Below are 15,273 nucleotides of genomic sequence, written 5' to 3'. Positions count from 1 at the left end.
TGTATGTATAATATATTATAGCCAGCTAACTGTAACGGCCTCACATCAGCAGCTTTCGAGCCATGTGAGACTTGAATGCCGGCTTGTCTTTAACGTTGGGTTAGTTATCTGTCCCTGTGAAGGTAACACGATGCACTGTGCGACAGGTTTTGAAAGTGAAACAGCATTAGCTCCGTTACAGTCAGAGATGAAGTGGGGGATAAGAAAATCCACATTCTAGTACATTCTTGAAAAGACACATGTGTACACTGTATTCAACAATACAGCAACGACCTAAACATGTGACCTTAAAATTACATTTATTGCGACTCAACCCCTCTTAAGAATATACATTTACTTTGCTTTGTTTACTGTTTATAATGACTGCTGGCTGGCTGTGTGAACCGGTTTGGTAGCTTCTGGTTATTTATGCTGTGAACTCCTACTGTCAGTCAAGTGGCAGCTGGCGGGCTCCAAACTGACGGTATCTGCATCTGTACTGAACAGCATGACTGTGGTTTGTTTGAAAGTGGAACAACTGAGTGGCTCTAACTGCTTCATGTGACAGTAATGCATAAAAAAACACATTAATACATGTATGTTAACATTTCTCAATTCTAAGTTGTTTCCATGTAGCAAATTGCATGCAAACCATTTGTGCATATTTGCAGTTCTTATCATTCCCTGACATATTTTGTTATTTTTATTGTCTGGAGAAGTACTGTAGGCATAATTCCTAAGCCCTCTTGCTTTGTAAGTCACTACCCTGTTTCCAAACTGTACTCTTTTCCTAGTCTTTGTGGTCACGACTCACTATTAATCAGTTATTTTTGTCCTAACTGCATTTGCCCTTTGTATTTACAGATTAACAGTCAAGTGGAAGGATCAAGATAATTATTAAGCTCAAAGCTATTTCTATGGAATAAACAATGACATATTAAGAGCAACACTTTTTAGAATATACATTATATCTACAAAATACACAGACTTTTTACCATATTATCATATGTATCTATTAATACAGCAACACATGTTTTCATGGTATTTGCAGAGCTGTATGGTTGAACAGTGAGGTGCACTCTCCCATGACACAACAATAAAACTTGTTCTCAGCTCGAAGCCCATTACTGTCAGCTTTCCATGTTGTAGTGACTTCAGGAACAAACAAAGTCGCTGAGAGGCAGAGGTCAGGCCTGGTTGCCTATTCAGACATGCTATCAAAAATGAATGCTGAGAACCAAAAATGCATAGAACAAAATCTTACTTTAAATCAACTTATTATAACTTGCGGAAACATATATTTTCCGAATAATCCAGCTATGAAAAGTACAGCGACCCTCTCTTGTCTGTCTCACACAGGTGAACAGGTGATTATATTTAATATAAGTGCAGCCCATACCCATGTGACCCAACTAATCCAACCCATAATTGATTACAAAATAATAAGTCATAATATTATAATCAAAGACCAATGCCAAAATAAACAATATAAAAACATTTATAAATATACAACAGAAATCCTGGCTCCTCCTATAAAAAAAGTGAAATATATATATATATATCAAGGTGAATTCTTGAGTAATTTTTTCACTCACTAAGATATGGACTGTGGTGATGGATATGCTCTGCTAATGCTCCCAAAACTGCTTTTGCATAACCTCACTCCCGTCAGGAGCCTTCTCCCAAAGCCCTTTCCCATTTCAGAACATTGTGAAACGTTGCACAATGTGTAGTAACCCCAAACTCTAAAACGAGTTCCTGAAGTAAATTTGCAAATTTCTAGGGAGGTGATGCCAAATTCAAGTCCTGGGGGCTTTTAGGGTTGTCAAGTTGTATCACTTGTTATTAGTCAAGCAGATGTGTTTTCACATGACAACAAAAAAAAATCTTTCATTTTACTATGAACTACAACTTGTTGACGAGGACAACAATAGTATTTAGGGAACTGAAGCCATTAAGAATTAGCTTGATAACTGTAAAATACAGCAGAAACCCAAGGGAGAAGCCTAGGTTTCATATTACAGCTTTGTAAGTGCAGTAGAACAATTAAATGGCCAGGGTAAGAAAGTTAGTGTCCTTACATGAAACCGAATTGAGGCATCTGAATCTGTGCACATGTTCAGATGCTCAGGACGTCGTGTCCTTGGTAACTGACCCGATATTTTAGTCTTTGATTCATATTTTTGTGGTCATTAGCAGCATAAAAATGCTTGTTGATGCACGTGATGGTGACCTCGTGTGGATTACACATTAATGATGATGACTCACAAGATAAACTTCTGAAACAAAAAGCTAGTCATGACTCACATTCCATTCAGTGCATTGACAATCCCAGCTCTACTGTGATTTCTCTATTTTCAAATGGAACAAAATGAGAAGCTTTAGGCTAGCAGTAAATGAATGAGTCAAACCATTGAAGCTGTTGTCTGGTATAACTGACACTGCTACTTGTTATTACCTTATTAAGGCCTTGTGTTGTACATTCCTTGGCTCACTGCCAATTCTCTGACTACTATGTGGATAGGATTAAAACATATGACAAATGACTGATGTGAAACAGAAACTGAAAGACATATTTGGCACTGCTTATGGAAACGTGTTGGGTCACTAATATGACCCTGCTTAGGATATGTTCTCCAGTCAGATAATTGAATTTTACAGCCAGATTTATATGCATCTTTAACATTGAGTTCAGGACATCTCCATTTCACATTTTCCGATCACATAATTTTCCTAAAAAAACAACTACTGTTCAGGATTTATATCTAGTGGCGAATGACCCTCATCCAGACAACTGATCTGTGGATCTTCAGGAATTAAGACTCTAATGTCTAATATTGTAAGTCAGTGCTGTTAATTGAATTGTGTTTTAACCAAACTAAAACGCCTTCAGAGCATAAAGACTTTTCAAAATCACAACGTAATCTTTACGTGGTATCCAGGAAACTGTGAAAGTGTCCTTCTTACACCAATGAGCAGTCATCCAGACACAAATGTCCTGAGCCATCTGCCTGTGAAGAGGAAGAGGATTTTTAAATGTACCAATATAGAGAAACTGGTTGTTTTTATACCTGATTGTGTTTGCGCAGTTCAAACAGCCTTTGGCTTTGAACATGTAGTTCAGTTCATGTCGGCTAACAAACACACGCTCCATGTGATATGAAAACATGCTCCCTCTTGTTGAAGTAAGCTGTCGGTCACTATTTATGGCATTTTTAGAAACATTTTTCATGTTGGCTTGTCTTTCTGTTTCATATTAGATACTCTGCTTGGCTAAATAACAGAGCTAACATTAACAAAGTTGGAGTGAGGGTCCATTGAGATTGACATTATGATGCATTCAAGCTCTAGGCCAGTGGTCACCAACCTTTTTAAGCCCAAGATCACCGACCTCGGCCTAGGTGAAAGGCGAGATGTACCTATTGCAGAATTTAGTGAAAAAGACGGCCCAGACAGTGCTTCCAATTTGAGGCCTTTTATATAGGCTAATTGCATCTGAATTACTGTTGCAATGAAGGCTCCATAATCAGCTCACGGCATATAGGCAGGGGTAAAGTGCTATTGGGGGGCGGACCTCACCTCCTCTAGGGGGATCCTCACCTCCTCTAGGGGGGTCCGGGGGATGCTCCCCCCGGGAAGATTTTTTTTTAAATACGGAAGTTGAAAGCATCAATCTGGTGCACTTTGAGAGCAACATGAAGAGATCTATGGATTCATCTCTCAGCACCCATATGAGACAGAACTGTAAACAGATTTTCTTTTTCTTTATGGATATTTTACAAATCACACTCCTTTTAAACTGTATTCTTGTTTACTGTATTCTATTTCATACCTGTTTTTCATTTATTCTCTTGTTTGTATAACTATAATGATCATATGAAGTTGTGCCGTGGAAATAATCTGTGACAAAACCGTTCTAAACACTCAAGAGTCCTTTAGCTCACCTGAGCCCCTCAGTCTGACAGGAGAGGACTCTCCTCCAGCTTGTTGTGGAAACGGCTCCTTATGTCCGTTAGTGCAGTTAGCTAACCAGATACTAACATCAAGGTCCCCGCTAGCACCGGTCCCTTTCTCTCCCTCTCTCCCTCTCTCTCTCCCTCTCTCTCTCCCACACTAAATGCGCTATTGTCACACACACACACACACACACACACAGAGCTGAGCTTGAATGACACAAGCACACGTGTATTTCCATGCAACTCTCTGATTGGTCTGGTGTGTTGCATCTGTTGCGTTCACTGAACACGGGAAATTACAGTCCTGCCGTTGTCTCTTGTGTCATGATGAGGTTCACGTAAAGCACGGTTAATGTAATATATTATTGAGGTGTCTCAAATATACGTCAATCAAGTGGCACCTGCTGACGGGGTGGTGGATGATAGGTTTACATCTAAAAACGTAGTTTTCGAACATTATTATTTTAATTTTCTTTCTTTTGTTACTTTTTTTTTTTTAACGGTCTGCGATCTACCCGCACCACACTCGGTCGATCGCGATCGACTGGTTGGCGACCACTGCTAGGCATAAACATGTTTGCACAAGATCTAATGACAGCAATAAAATATTAGTAAGGTGAATTTGAGGGGAAAAAAACATGATGCAAATTGTACTAAAGAAGTGTATGTCAACACTCGGTGATACATTGACATTTATTTTTTCTAATTTCATCTTGTTAGCTAATAGTTATTGAACATCAATGAATTTCACCAACAACGTCCCTACCTCATCATAGCTAGGTTTGGTAAGCTTATAAGTGTGGGCTTTTTTTTCCCCCGAAACTGTGTTTCAGGGCTTCTTGACATTTAACAACCTATTAATGTGTCATACCCACTTAACAGGAAGAAACTCAGCTAACTGACAATATATATTTTTTTTTTTTAGCTAAACGAAACACAAGGGTAATACTAAGCCTCTGAATTAGCACTAAGCGAAAAAATGCTAACGCACTTATTAGCACAGAACTCACGGTAGAAATATGTTATTGCTTATCGGATCTGCACAAACTAGATGTCAAATGAAAGCTGAGATTCCACAGATTCGAGAGGTTTACGTAGGGATGGGAACCAGTGCATGACATTAAGGATTTTGGGAGATGGCCCTGTGGGCCATCTAAGCTAATTTACAGATGGCCCTGAGCCCAATAGAGATTGCCCTGAAAAATGCGCGCGGACAAAATGACACGCGAAGGTTTTGGGGGGGGGGGCCTCCCCCTAGAACATTTAGATTTTTGCAGGTCTTAGATGCTGGCTGGTGCATTCTCTAGACTGAATTATAAGATGAACCACCACAATATTACAATTTCAATTGTATTCTTCATTTCACTTGTTTGTGTTTGCTCGCTTGCATGCCCTGCATAGCTATAATAAATACTTAAGTTGTTTGTCAAGACACTTTCCATCTGATGAAGGCAAATGCCTTCCCAATCTAAAAAAGTAGAAAACATTACATGCAGCTATAACTGCCAAAACAAACATTATTTACGCTATTATGGCCCCTGTTAAAAATGTTTTATGTTATCTACTGTAAATTGGTCGAAGGATGCCTCCTCATCCAGAAGCTGACAGAGCAGACCCGAGCAGCCGAGTGCATCCGCGAAGCACACACAATGTCGACGTCAGAGTTCCCGTTAGCAAGCAAATCTAAATCTCTTCGGTCAAAATGTCCGGTCAAAATAATTTCCCTTTAGCGCAATACCGCTTCAGTTGCGCCACTTATGTGACAGACAAGAAGAGTATGTGACAGACAAGAGTAGTCCATTCTAATGTGTAACACTTAATGTGGAGAAAGAGATGTGCTGTGTGGGTTGATTGTGCGTTGATCTGTTGGTAATGCCTTGGGGTTCCGGTAGGCATGTAAACAAATGCATAATGCTGCGCTATACTTTGTGGCCTCACCCGGTTGCATAGCGACACTTATTGTTTAGGTCACGGTGTCTTTTAATAAGCAGGTAGTCATATCATTAGCTAGAACTAGCTGGATCTGATCGATATGGAGATAAACGCGAGTGAAGTCTAATCTGACGGGAGAGAGAGAGATCAGCTGCTGCTGACGAGTCGACACGCAGCTCTGCATGATCACATGCAGCGGTGAGCGGACAAAACACACACTTCAGGTTAGAATATCACACGTAGCTATTTTAATCACCTCTCAAACTACCTAAACTAGTTATAGATATGTTTAGTTTTACTGTCGGGTCACTCATTACTGGATCCGCGAGCTGCATGATACTGGTATAATAGATTGCCCGATCGGGCAACCAGCAGGTGAGGCTTCATGGCCCGAGCTAAATACTAGATGGCCCCGGGCCATCGGGCAGCCCTTAATGTCGAGCCCTGGGAACGATTAATCGAATATTCAAATATTCGAAATTATTCAGGTATGAGAACATGAGTTATGAATATTTTTATATATAAAACATTTTTTTTGGGAGGGGTGCTTACGTTGATTACATGTTATCAAATGGAATAATTCAATGTATAGGACAGTGCCATAGCTAAATGTATTAGGTATAAAGGTGTGTTTTGCTCCGCTCACCGGTCCCTCACAGCAGGCAGAGCTGCAGGTGCTGATCTCTCTCTCTCACGTCCGGTTATACTTCACTCGCGTTTGTCCAAATCCATCAGATCTAGCTAGTTCTAGCTAACGATATGGCTGCTGCCCCTCCCTACACACGGATCACGCAGACTCAAACCTCATCTTATGCCCACATTCCAGCTGAGAGGGTCTTCTCTACAGCTGGCCTGATTGTGAATCGTCTCCGCACCCGCCTCTCCCATGAGTAGACATGCTCATATTCTTAAACAAGAATGAGTATTGAATAGCTGCATTCTGTGCATAGGCCTGTTATAGGTTGTTGATCTCTGTTACGTTTCCCTAACCCGTTATGTTGTGCGTGTTTGATCCCTCTTTCATTTAAAAACCAAGTTATGTTTTAAGCATGAAAGCTGTAGGCCTATAGCTGTCAACTGTTCAAACTGTGATCACAAGTTCAATACATTTTAATTTTTTTTACATTTCGGTTAATCGGTTAACCGTTTTTTGGGGGGTCGAATATTCGAATATACATTTGCTTTCAAATTCCCATCCCTAGTACCTAGGCAGGCCGCCATCTAGTTTAACATTTGGGCTGTCAACTTGTATCGATCTAGAAAACAGTGAACCATACATTCGTATAACAGCACAATTTTCATTAGACTCCTATGCTTGGTACTGTTAAGGCCTTGATTTTTACTTGTTTGTTTCTGTGAATAATGAGTTATTCCATAGTCCAAGCTGAGAAACTGTGATGACAAAACACACATAGTTAACAAAGATCCCCTCGAGCCCCAGTAGCCTTTTTAATCATCCACATACTCCCTTATTTGCCCATATGTTTTCTGCAGTCGCTGCACAAAGTGCCCCTTGCCACTTGCCCCTTTCACGTTTCACGGTAGAATGTGCACACAGTGTGTTGCTGTTTCTCAGTCCCACTTGCAAAAGCAAACACTCAAGTGTGGTTGCACTACAGCTTGTTTGTAAAAGTCAGGGAAACCATCCTTGCACTCGTGCACACCAGTTTTCCTTGTGAATGCACTGCACCTGTTGACTGCTGTATGGAAAGGCTATTGGCGAAATAGATGTGAGCTCAATAACACTCCCTTTGAATTAAGCATGCCTGACAGACAGCATTTTAGTGCTCTTGGTTTGTTTGCACATTTTCAGACGCAGTTACCGTGGCTGTATGTGGAGTGTTTACTCTGTGGAGACTAGAGGGTATGCTAAAAGGAGAAGAAATTATGGCATGGAGGAGGAGCAGATGTGGCCGATATGCTGCACGGCTACACTTTCACTGTTGGATCAGAAGCATTGGCCTTTAATGGAAAATGACTTGCGATCAAGGTTGTATTGAACAGCATTATGATTTCTTTGATGGGATGCCCAATATTTTGAAACAGTAGGTCCGAGTGGGACTGTAGACCATACAGAATCAAGCTGAAGAGCTGCTGCAAGTTATCCAGAGACAATGATTTTATACTGATATTTCAAAACACTGATTCTGTACAAAGCTGCTCATGCGATTTTAAAATAAAAAGTTGTATTTATTGAAAAAGTATTAAAATACACATACATTGCAGACATGCATGCACTAATTATGTTGTTTGTGGAAGCGCCAGTGAGTGAGCCCCATTAACTGAGTTTTAAACATCACTTTAAATGGAAGATCCCCATAGGCCCCGCCCACTTGATCGGATCGGTATCGGCCGATACTGATTCCGGCGATCGGTCCCAAAATTGGCGATCGGAGCATCCCTAATTATATTGATAATGAAAATGCTCTTACCAGTGTTTCCGCCAGACCAGGGCTGAGAGGGTGTCCATCCCGAGACGGCTCTTCATGTTACCACAATTTACCACGGAGCCTCAGTTTCGCCGCTGCGAGGCTCTGGTGCTCGCAGTTCACGCGCGTGCTCCACTAAAACCCCGCCCCCCCCCCCCCCCCCCCCCTCTCATCGCGTCCAAATCGCGCACGTTCCGTGTTGTCCTGTAGCAGGCACCTTCGATGTCGGGGAAACAATCTTCAATACTCCGAAAATAATCCTACCAGACTCCTTTGCCCCTCCAACAGCGGGATGTCCTTGTCCTTTTTCCTTTTCGTCATTTCAAGCAATAAAAACTCTCGATCTTCTCTCAAATTATTAATATTTTTGGACGTCCTCGGCTCGCGTTCAGGGCGTCCCGAGCTGAATAAGGGCGTCAAATGACGGCAAGACGGCCCCCTGGCGGAAACGCTGGCTCTTACCCTGCTTCCTCGACCTTGACATCTTAGGTCTGCTTAGTGCCACCTTGCTTGGAGGAGACTCAAACTCAAAGTCTATACTTCTATTGAATGAAACAAGTGATACAATACTTTCTTAGTTTTAGACACTAGAATCCTACACCTTACAAAACCAACGTTCCTATACGAAAAGCATGATTAATATCTCACTCCTCTGTGACGTGTCCATTGGGTGGAGGCTCTATCTTTGCGTCTCCTTCATCCTCACAGGCAAACAGAAGTGGAGACATAGCTCGGTCTTTTTCAATGTCGAGCGCTTTGACAGCCATATTTGTTTCAATAGAGCTGGATATCTTCGCTGGCATATGTGCTTCGAATGGGATGTCCTGATCTGTAACAACAACATCAGGATACGTGAAGAGACAGAAAAGGTGCAGAGGAGATGAACAAGTCAAATGTTGGTTTGAGTCTCTTACCAATGACTAGTTTAGGACTGGGTGACCTTGAGGGGTGTATTTCATCTCCTTTGGGACCCTTAAAAGATTATTATTTGTCGACACAAAGGGACTCTTTGACTCATCATTAGAAACTGTTTAATGATTTATAATTACTCACAATCATTTTGCATTAGGTTTTTATGAATGTTCTTTTTTTACCTGCTGCTAGAAAGACTAAAAGAGGAAATGGTTGCACTGAAATAGCTTCAAAATCACAAAGTGCCATTAAGAGTCACATTCTTAACAAAATCTACTAAAACAAAGTACTCCAGTGTTTCCCCTACCATTGTCTTGGAGGGGCGCTGCACCCCGCCAACGGAGCCCCGCGCCCCCCCTGAAATTCAAGGTGTTTACATTAAAAAAAAAACTAATTGGAACGAAATTGCAACTTATCTATATCTACTGTCACTTTTCACATTGAACATGTGCTCTTTTATTAAATAAACTAAACGCTTTCATTTGAAGTTGTGAGTTTAGTGTTATTGACCCTAAGAAACACTGATGCATTAATCAATAACAATAATCCACAGCTCCTCTCTCTGCTCCAGAGGATTTAAATGTGTTAAATGCACTGCAGCTCCACTGCAGACCCTGCTGCTGTATCATGGCCGGCCAGCATGTGAACGGGCTACAATGTTGGCTTTATTAATCCAAGAGCCACAGAGGGCTGGGCGAAGCTAAAGAATGGAGAATTCTGATGGTGTGCGTCCAGTAAACAGGTGCTTGGGGTGAAGGAGAGGTTGCTGTGACATCTTGCTTGTTGACACACCTCTAAAGTGTGAAAACAGCAGGCTGCAGCTGAGAGCATGCATTATCATGCCGAAACACACCTGCAGGGACATACACCTGACATTCCTCTTCATTGACAATATGCAAACCAGCACATAGCCTTGTAAACAAACATCTGATTGGAAACCAATGCAGAAGAGCTGAGAAGCAGGCTGTATTACTGAGTGCAAAGCTCTGTAGCCTTCATGCATCTTGTTAACTGTTTGAATGCACGACTGTTTTTTCTTAGAAGAAAATGTAGATTATGTGGAACAGTAGCTCATCCCAGATTTCATTCTGTGATGTGAGCCAAATGAACAAGGGAAATGTTAGTGTTTTGTCCTACTTGACATCTAAGATGTGCCACCTTTTCACATTCTTTTGGAATATGATCATTGGATTTTGGGTTTAACACTACACTGAGAAGCCCATTGTCGAAGCGCAACAATGAAAAAGAGTCAGTTGTGGGACTTGTTATTTACTATATTCAATATTACACAACTCTTTTCAGGATCATTAACTCTTATCATGATCACTCTTATTTATGGAGCCAGTCTAGCTTTCGCTCTGTTGTCATATCCTGATTTCCAGCTTTGATACCTTGTGTTATTCATAAGGGATCACCGGTAACATGAAACCTTCAGTAGTGTTCTGCTGCACAATTAAGGCTTTGATCTCTATGCTCTAACAACAGACACACACGTCTGTGTGGCTATTGCTGACACTTGGATTGCATTATTCCAGTATATATCGCTCAAATCCCTCACTAATGTGATGAGACTATATCAACAGCCTCAGATAAGCTCTGTGTTTGCACTGGCAGGACAGGTGGGAACAGGCTCTGTGGCGCAATGGACTAGTGTGTTGGTGTTTGGATCAGGGGAGCACAGGTTTAAACCCCACTGCAGTCAGCATGTCGTTGTGTCCCTGAGCAAGACACTTCACCTCAAATTGCTCCTGTTGCCCACAGTATTGCGTATGTTAGTCGCTTTTTGATAAAAGCGTCTAACAAGTGACATGTAATGTATTATGGTCTGTGCTTAAAGGCAGTCCTGCTGCATATCAACCTAACTGCCACAGCAGTGCTGTTCTTTTAACTTACATATAAAACAAATGCCCATGTTAATCCTCTCTTTTCAGCTATATCCTATGTATTTTACTACAGGGTTTGATGCTAACATTGAGTACTTTCACATTGCTTGAAGTCTTATACATGTGTGGTCTTTTTCCCCGTCTTCGTAGGAGAAGAAATGCTGGCATTCTCCCTAGTTTGGAGGACTTGCTCTTCTACACAGTCGCAGAAGGTCAAGAGACAATTCCTGCTCATAAATTTCTCACAGTAAGTCCTTCAAATTCAGTTCAATGTGATGCTGGGAGCTAAAGTTGAGTGTATGTAAATCGCTTTGGGTAAATGTATCTAATAAGTAACAATGTAAGGTAATGTCCCAGCATTGATAAGTGCATTACAAAGTTATCTCTGTACTTGTGATTGCTTCCTGTACATTCTTTCTATTCAGAAGCGTTTCTAATTCCTCCATTTTAGGCACTTAAAACGACTGGGCTCCGCTCTGGGGATCCCAGACTGAAGGAATGCATGGACACTCTGAAAGAAACTCTGAGGAACTCATCAGACGGCGTTACGCTCGACAGGCACCAGTTTAAGAAGTAAGGCGTGTTGTGTCTTGTCCTGTGTTTAATCCCCATCATGTACATCTACAATAGTGGCACTTTTTATCGCCTTTCCCAATAACCTTTTACTATTCTTGGCACAAAAACGTTGTTGTATGTTTGTTTTTTTAGCACATTCAAACATGCTTGATTGTTTACATTTGCATATTGCCTACATGCAAAAATGTAACAATTAAAAAGCATTTGGGCTATTCTGTTTTTGTTTGAATCGTGCACATTCATTACAATAGATTATATAAATGAGCTCTTCTGTTTCATAATACAAGAAGAATGGTATTTAATGTAAGGTTATGCAACATTGCATTTATTGGTGGTTTGTTAAAGATATTTAAATAAGATCCAAATACATGTTATACCCCACATGGGACATGAATAGTCTTACGTCCTAATAACAAAGAATTTAAGATGCTGTAGTCCACTAGCAGGCTTTTGGTGTCTATGGTACCAAACAAAAGTAGCTCTCTTTACCAGTCTGAAGTTTTCAGAAATGTGTACCTGGTTATGACCTCCTAGAGTAACGGTTTGGGGGAAAACAACAAGCATAACTGTATGCCTATATAATCATAAAATGCCCTATACTGGGGTTTTCCACTTAGTCAAATAAATCTATTGACAGCAGTCAGTGGGAAACTCCCAATATCCTTCCTTTTTCACAGTAGAAATGATTCTGTTCATGAAATGTTAGGCTCTCAGTATTTACTTTCCCTTCTTCAAGTATACATTTAAGTGCAAGACTGGCAAATGATTGTTTAGAGTAACACATTTAGGCTTAAGGAGAAGTTTGTTTAAATGTGAGCATCAAAACGTCCCTGAAACCTTCTGATAATGTCACTACACTATGATGGTTTCCTACAGTTTGTGGATTGATCATTGATATAGTGATCATTAATCACTATATTAAAAATGTAACTGATCAATATGTTATGTTGAAACTTCTTCATCAGCCACTTTGCATAGAAGTTTGTCACACTTCAGGTTGCAAACTTGGTTGACAAACTTTTCCTCCGATTGCATGCAGTCACTGTGTTTGAGCATGCTATCTGTGGTTTATTATCAGGTGTGTCCAGAGCAACATTGTCCTGCTCACTCAGGCCTTCCGCAAGAAGTTCGTCATTCCAGACTTCCAGTCCTTCACCTCCCATATTGATGAGCTGTATGAGAGTGCCAAACCTCTCAATGAAGGACAGGTGTGTCCTTTCATCTATAACTCTTTATTTTCTTTTTTGTTTCTGTCAGAGCATCATAACACAGGTTCATTTCTTCCTGGGTTCAGTCTGCATTCAGCTGGTGTTAAAGATATCAGATGTGTAATCAGTCCTTGATTATACATCTGCAGCACTCTGATCTGGTTTAAAACCACTGTGATGGCACACTTTCATCTTACACCTGCAGGGAAAAGCCACCTCAGAGCATGTTAAAAGGATGATAGTTGTGTTCCCACCTGCACTGAACTACCTGCTATTTTCGCCAGTGGTGCTTGGTTGTTTTTGTCACCACATTTTTGTGTGTTGTCAAGTTATTCTAAGTGCTAATTTCAAAAAGGTTTAGATATTTAAAAACACAGTTCTCAGTTAGAAAGCATCCGTTGTCTTCATAAATATTTTGGTGCACCAGTTAATTTTGTAGTTTACTCACGGCTTTCATGCTTTGACAAGTCAAAAGAAAACTGTCTACTGGCAAATAACTATACTGTACCAACATGCACATTAACCTGGCGGATTCAGACCCATAGTTTTTAATAATATTTGACGGTCACAGTTAATCATGTGTGATCAACTTGGTGAAATTAAAAAAGAACCATAACGGAGACAGTTAGAGGCAGGGTCACGCCATCATTTAACCAAAAGCTTTGTTCAGCTTCCCCAGCACGGCCTGCATTTCAATGTTCATCCATTCTGCGGAGGTTTTTTCTCAGCGTTCAAGAATAGTTTTGAGTTAAAGAATAAAAAACCGGCAGCTTAGTGTGGAGCAGTGTCAATAATAAGGGGAACATTGTCCTTTTTTCGTAGCGTTGAAACACTTCTCTGGGGTTTGTAAATAGGCTTCCTGGTAAAAGGCGGAAGAGTTGTTGCTATAGTGGTAATGTAAGAACATAAAAGAAAAAAGTAAACAAACTATGTCATCTCCTGTTAATATGAGCCTCTCGGGGTGGAATTCTCTTGTCAACACATGAGGATTTGTGCTGTCAGTCGTTATTGGTGTCAGGTTTCCATTGAAACCTGAGCTCCAGTAGAAGTCAGAGGTGGAAGGTGAGCCTCTGCTGCGTCGACACTCTTTCATCTTCCTTCCCGCTCTTTCAGGTTGCAGACTACATTCCTCAGCTCGCCAAATTCAGCCCTGACCTGTGGGCCGTCTCGCTGTGCACAGTGGACGGACAGAGGTGAGACACGAGTCCTGAGCAAGTATTAAAGGGACACCGTCATGTTTCTCAAATGTTTTCATATTGCCTTTACTGTTTGTAGGATGTTTATCAGTCATCATCATAATGGCAGCTCTGTGCTCTGAGTGAAATCACTGACTCCATTTGACTGTTGGCTAAATAATAATTCTATGAAATGATATCTTCTTAATAAGAACATTTTCCTTTGATTGTGTAGTCCAGGGGTCGGCAACCCCTGGCACGCGGCACCGTAACCAGTGGCACGCTAGGAATAAGTGCAAAATATTAAAATTAATTTTCGGATCCTGAACGCGAGACCGCCGCCAGAGCGCGTCTCCCCGTTACCTGCAGAAGGAAGCCATGCACGCAACGCAGCCCCGCTCTCTTTAACGCCACGTGACTTTCTGCCGCTTTCCTCCGTGGTGCAGTGCTGATCGTTTCACCACGGAGGAAAGCACTTCACTAATTGCAGTAGGCCTACCCATAAGGAGCTGTACAAATGCCGCAGTTTTTGCGTGGCTGTGTTTATTTAGTTGAAAGCCCAGTGGCGATCTGCTCATCTCTCATCTAAATAATATGCTACAAAGGGGCGGACTGGCCATCTGTGTGTTGAACTTTCTTGTCGGCTCCCAGACCGTAGTCGAGGAGGGCAGCAGCAACAAGCTTCAGGTTCAATAACCCACTTTAGCTTAAATGACTGGAGAGAGGCGAGCTCTTCTTGGGAGGCCGTTGCATTTATTTAGCTGTTCTTCTGTTTCACAAAATACATCACAGACCTCTGTTTTTCTGCTTTCCCGTTTCACTTCCAGAAACATACACACGTTCCCTCACTGTCGCTCTACCATCCACAAACACACATGCACAAGCCATACCCCTCTCTCTCTCTCTCTTAAAGGGACAGCGATCTCATCTCACTCTGCATGACCCTAATATCATAACTTGTGTGTTTTGGAGAATCACAGAACAGACGATCGTCCTTATTATTATGCTGTTTAAACCAATTATTTAAATGTGTTTGTTAAATTCGGCATCGTGTAAGTTGCGCTGACAGGTCCACACACTGCTTCCCCGCTGCGAGGCTCCCCCGCCCTCCTGCTGATAGTTGACGAGCGTCAAGCTCCTCAACCCCCCCCCCCCCTCCGTTGACAATTCTCGATCGTTGGCACGCTGATAACATTTTTTTTTTTAAGTGGCACTTCATATCA

The 15,273-nt window shown here is 41.4% G+C and overlaps 1 protein-coding gene across 2 annotated transcripts in view; it reads left to right on the top strand.

Annotated features, from left to right (window-relative positions):
* The window catches only part of LOC307030129 (glutaminase kidney isoform, mitochondrial-like), a 64,193-nt gene that overhangs the window by 610 nt on the left and 48,310 nt on the right, over window positions 1–15,273 (top strand). For both annotated transcript variants that reach the window (XM_079666370.1, XM_079666371.1), the window contains exons 2-5: window positions 11,242–11,338; window positions 11,543–11,664; window positions 12,746–12,875; window positions 13,989–14,068. In XM_079666370.1, coding sequence (XP_079522496.1) covers window positions 11,242–11,338; window positions 11,543–11,664; window positions 12,746–12,875; window positions 13,989–14,068 — 429 coding nt within the window. The remainder of the gene's footprint in view (window positions 1–11,241; window positions 11,339–11,542; window positions 11,665–12,745; window positions 12,876–13,988; window positions 14,069–15,273) is intronic.

The sequence above is a fragment of the Notothenia rossii genome (assembly GCF_949606895.1).
Source record: "Notothenia rossii genome assembly, chromosome: 2".
Classification (NCBI taxonomy): Eukaryota; Metazoa; Chordata; class Actinopteri; order Perciformes; family Nototheniidae; genus Notothenia; species Notothenia rossii.
Note: the sequence above shows the minus strand (reverse complement) of the source record. Positions and strands in the feature narration are given on the sequence as shown.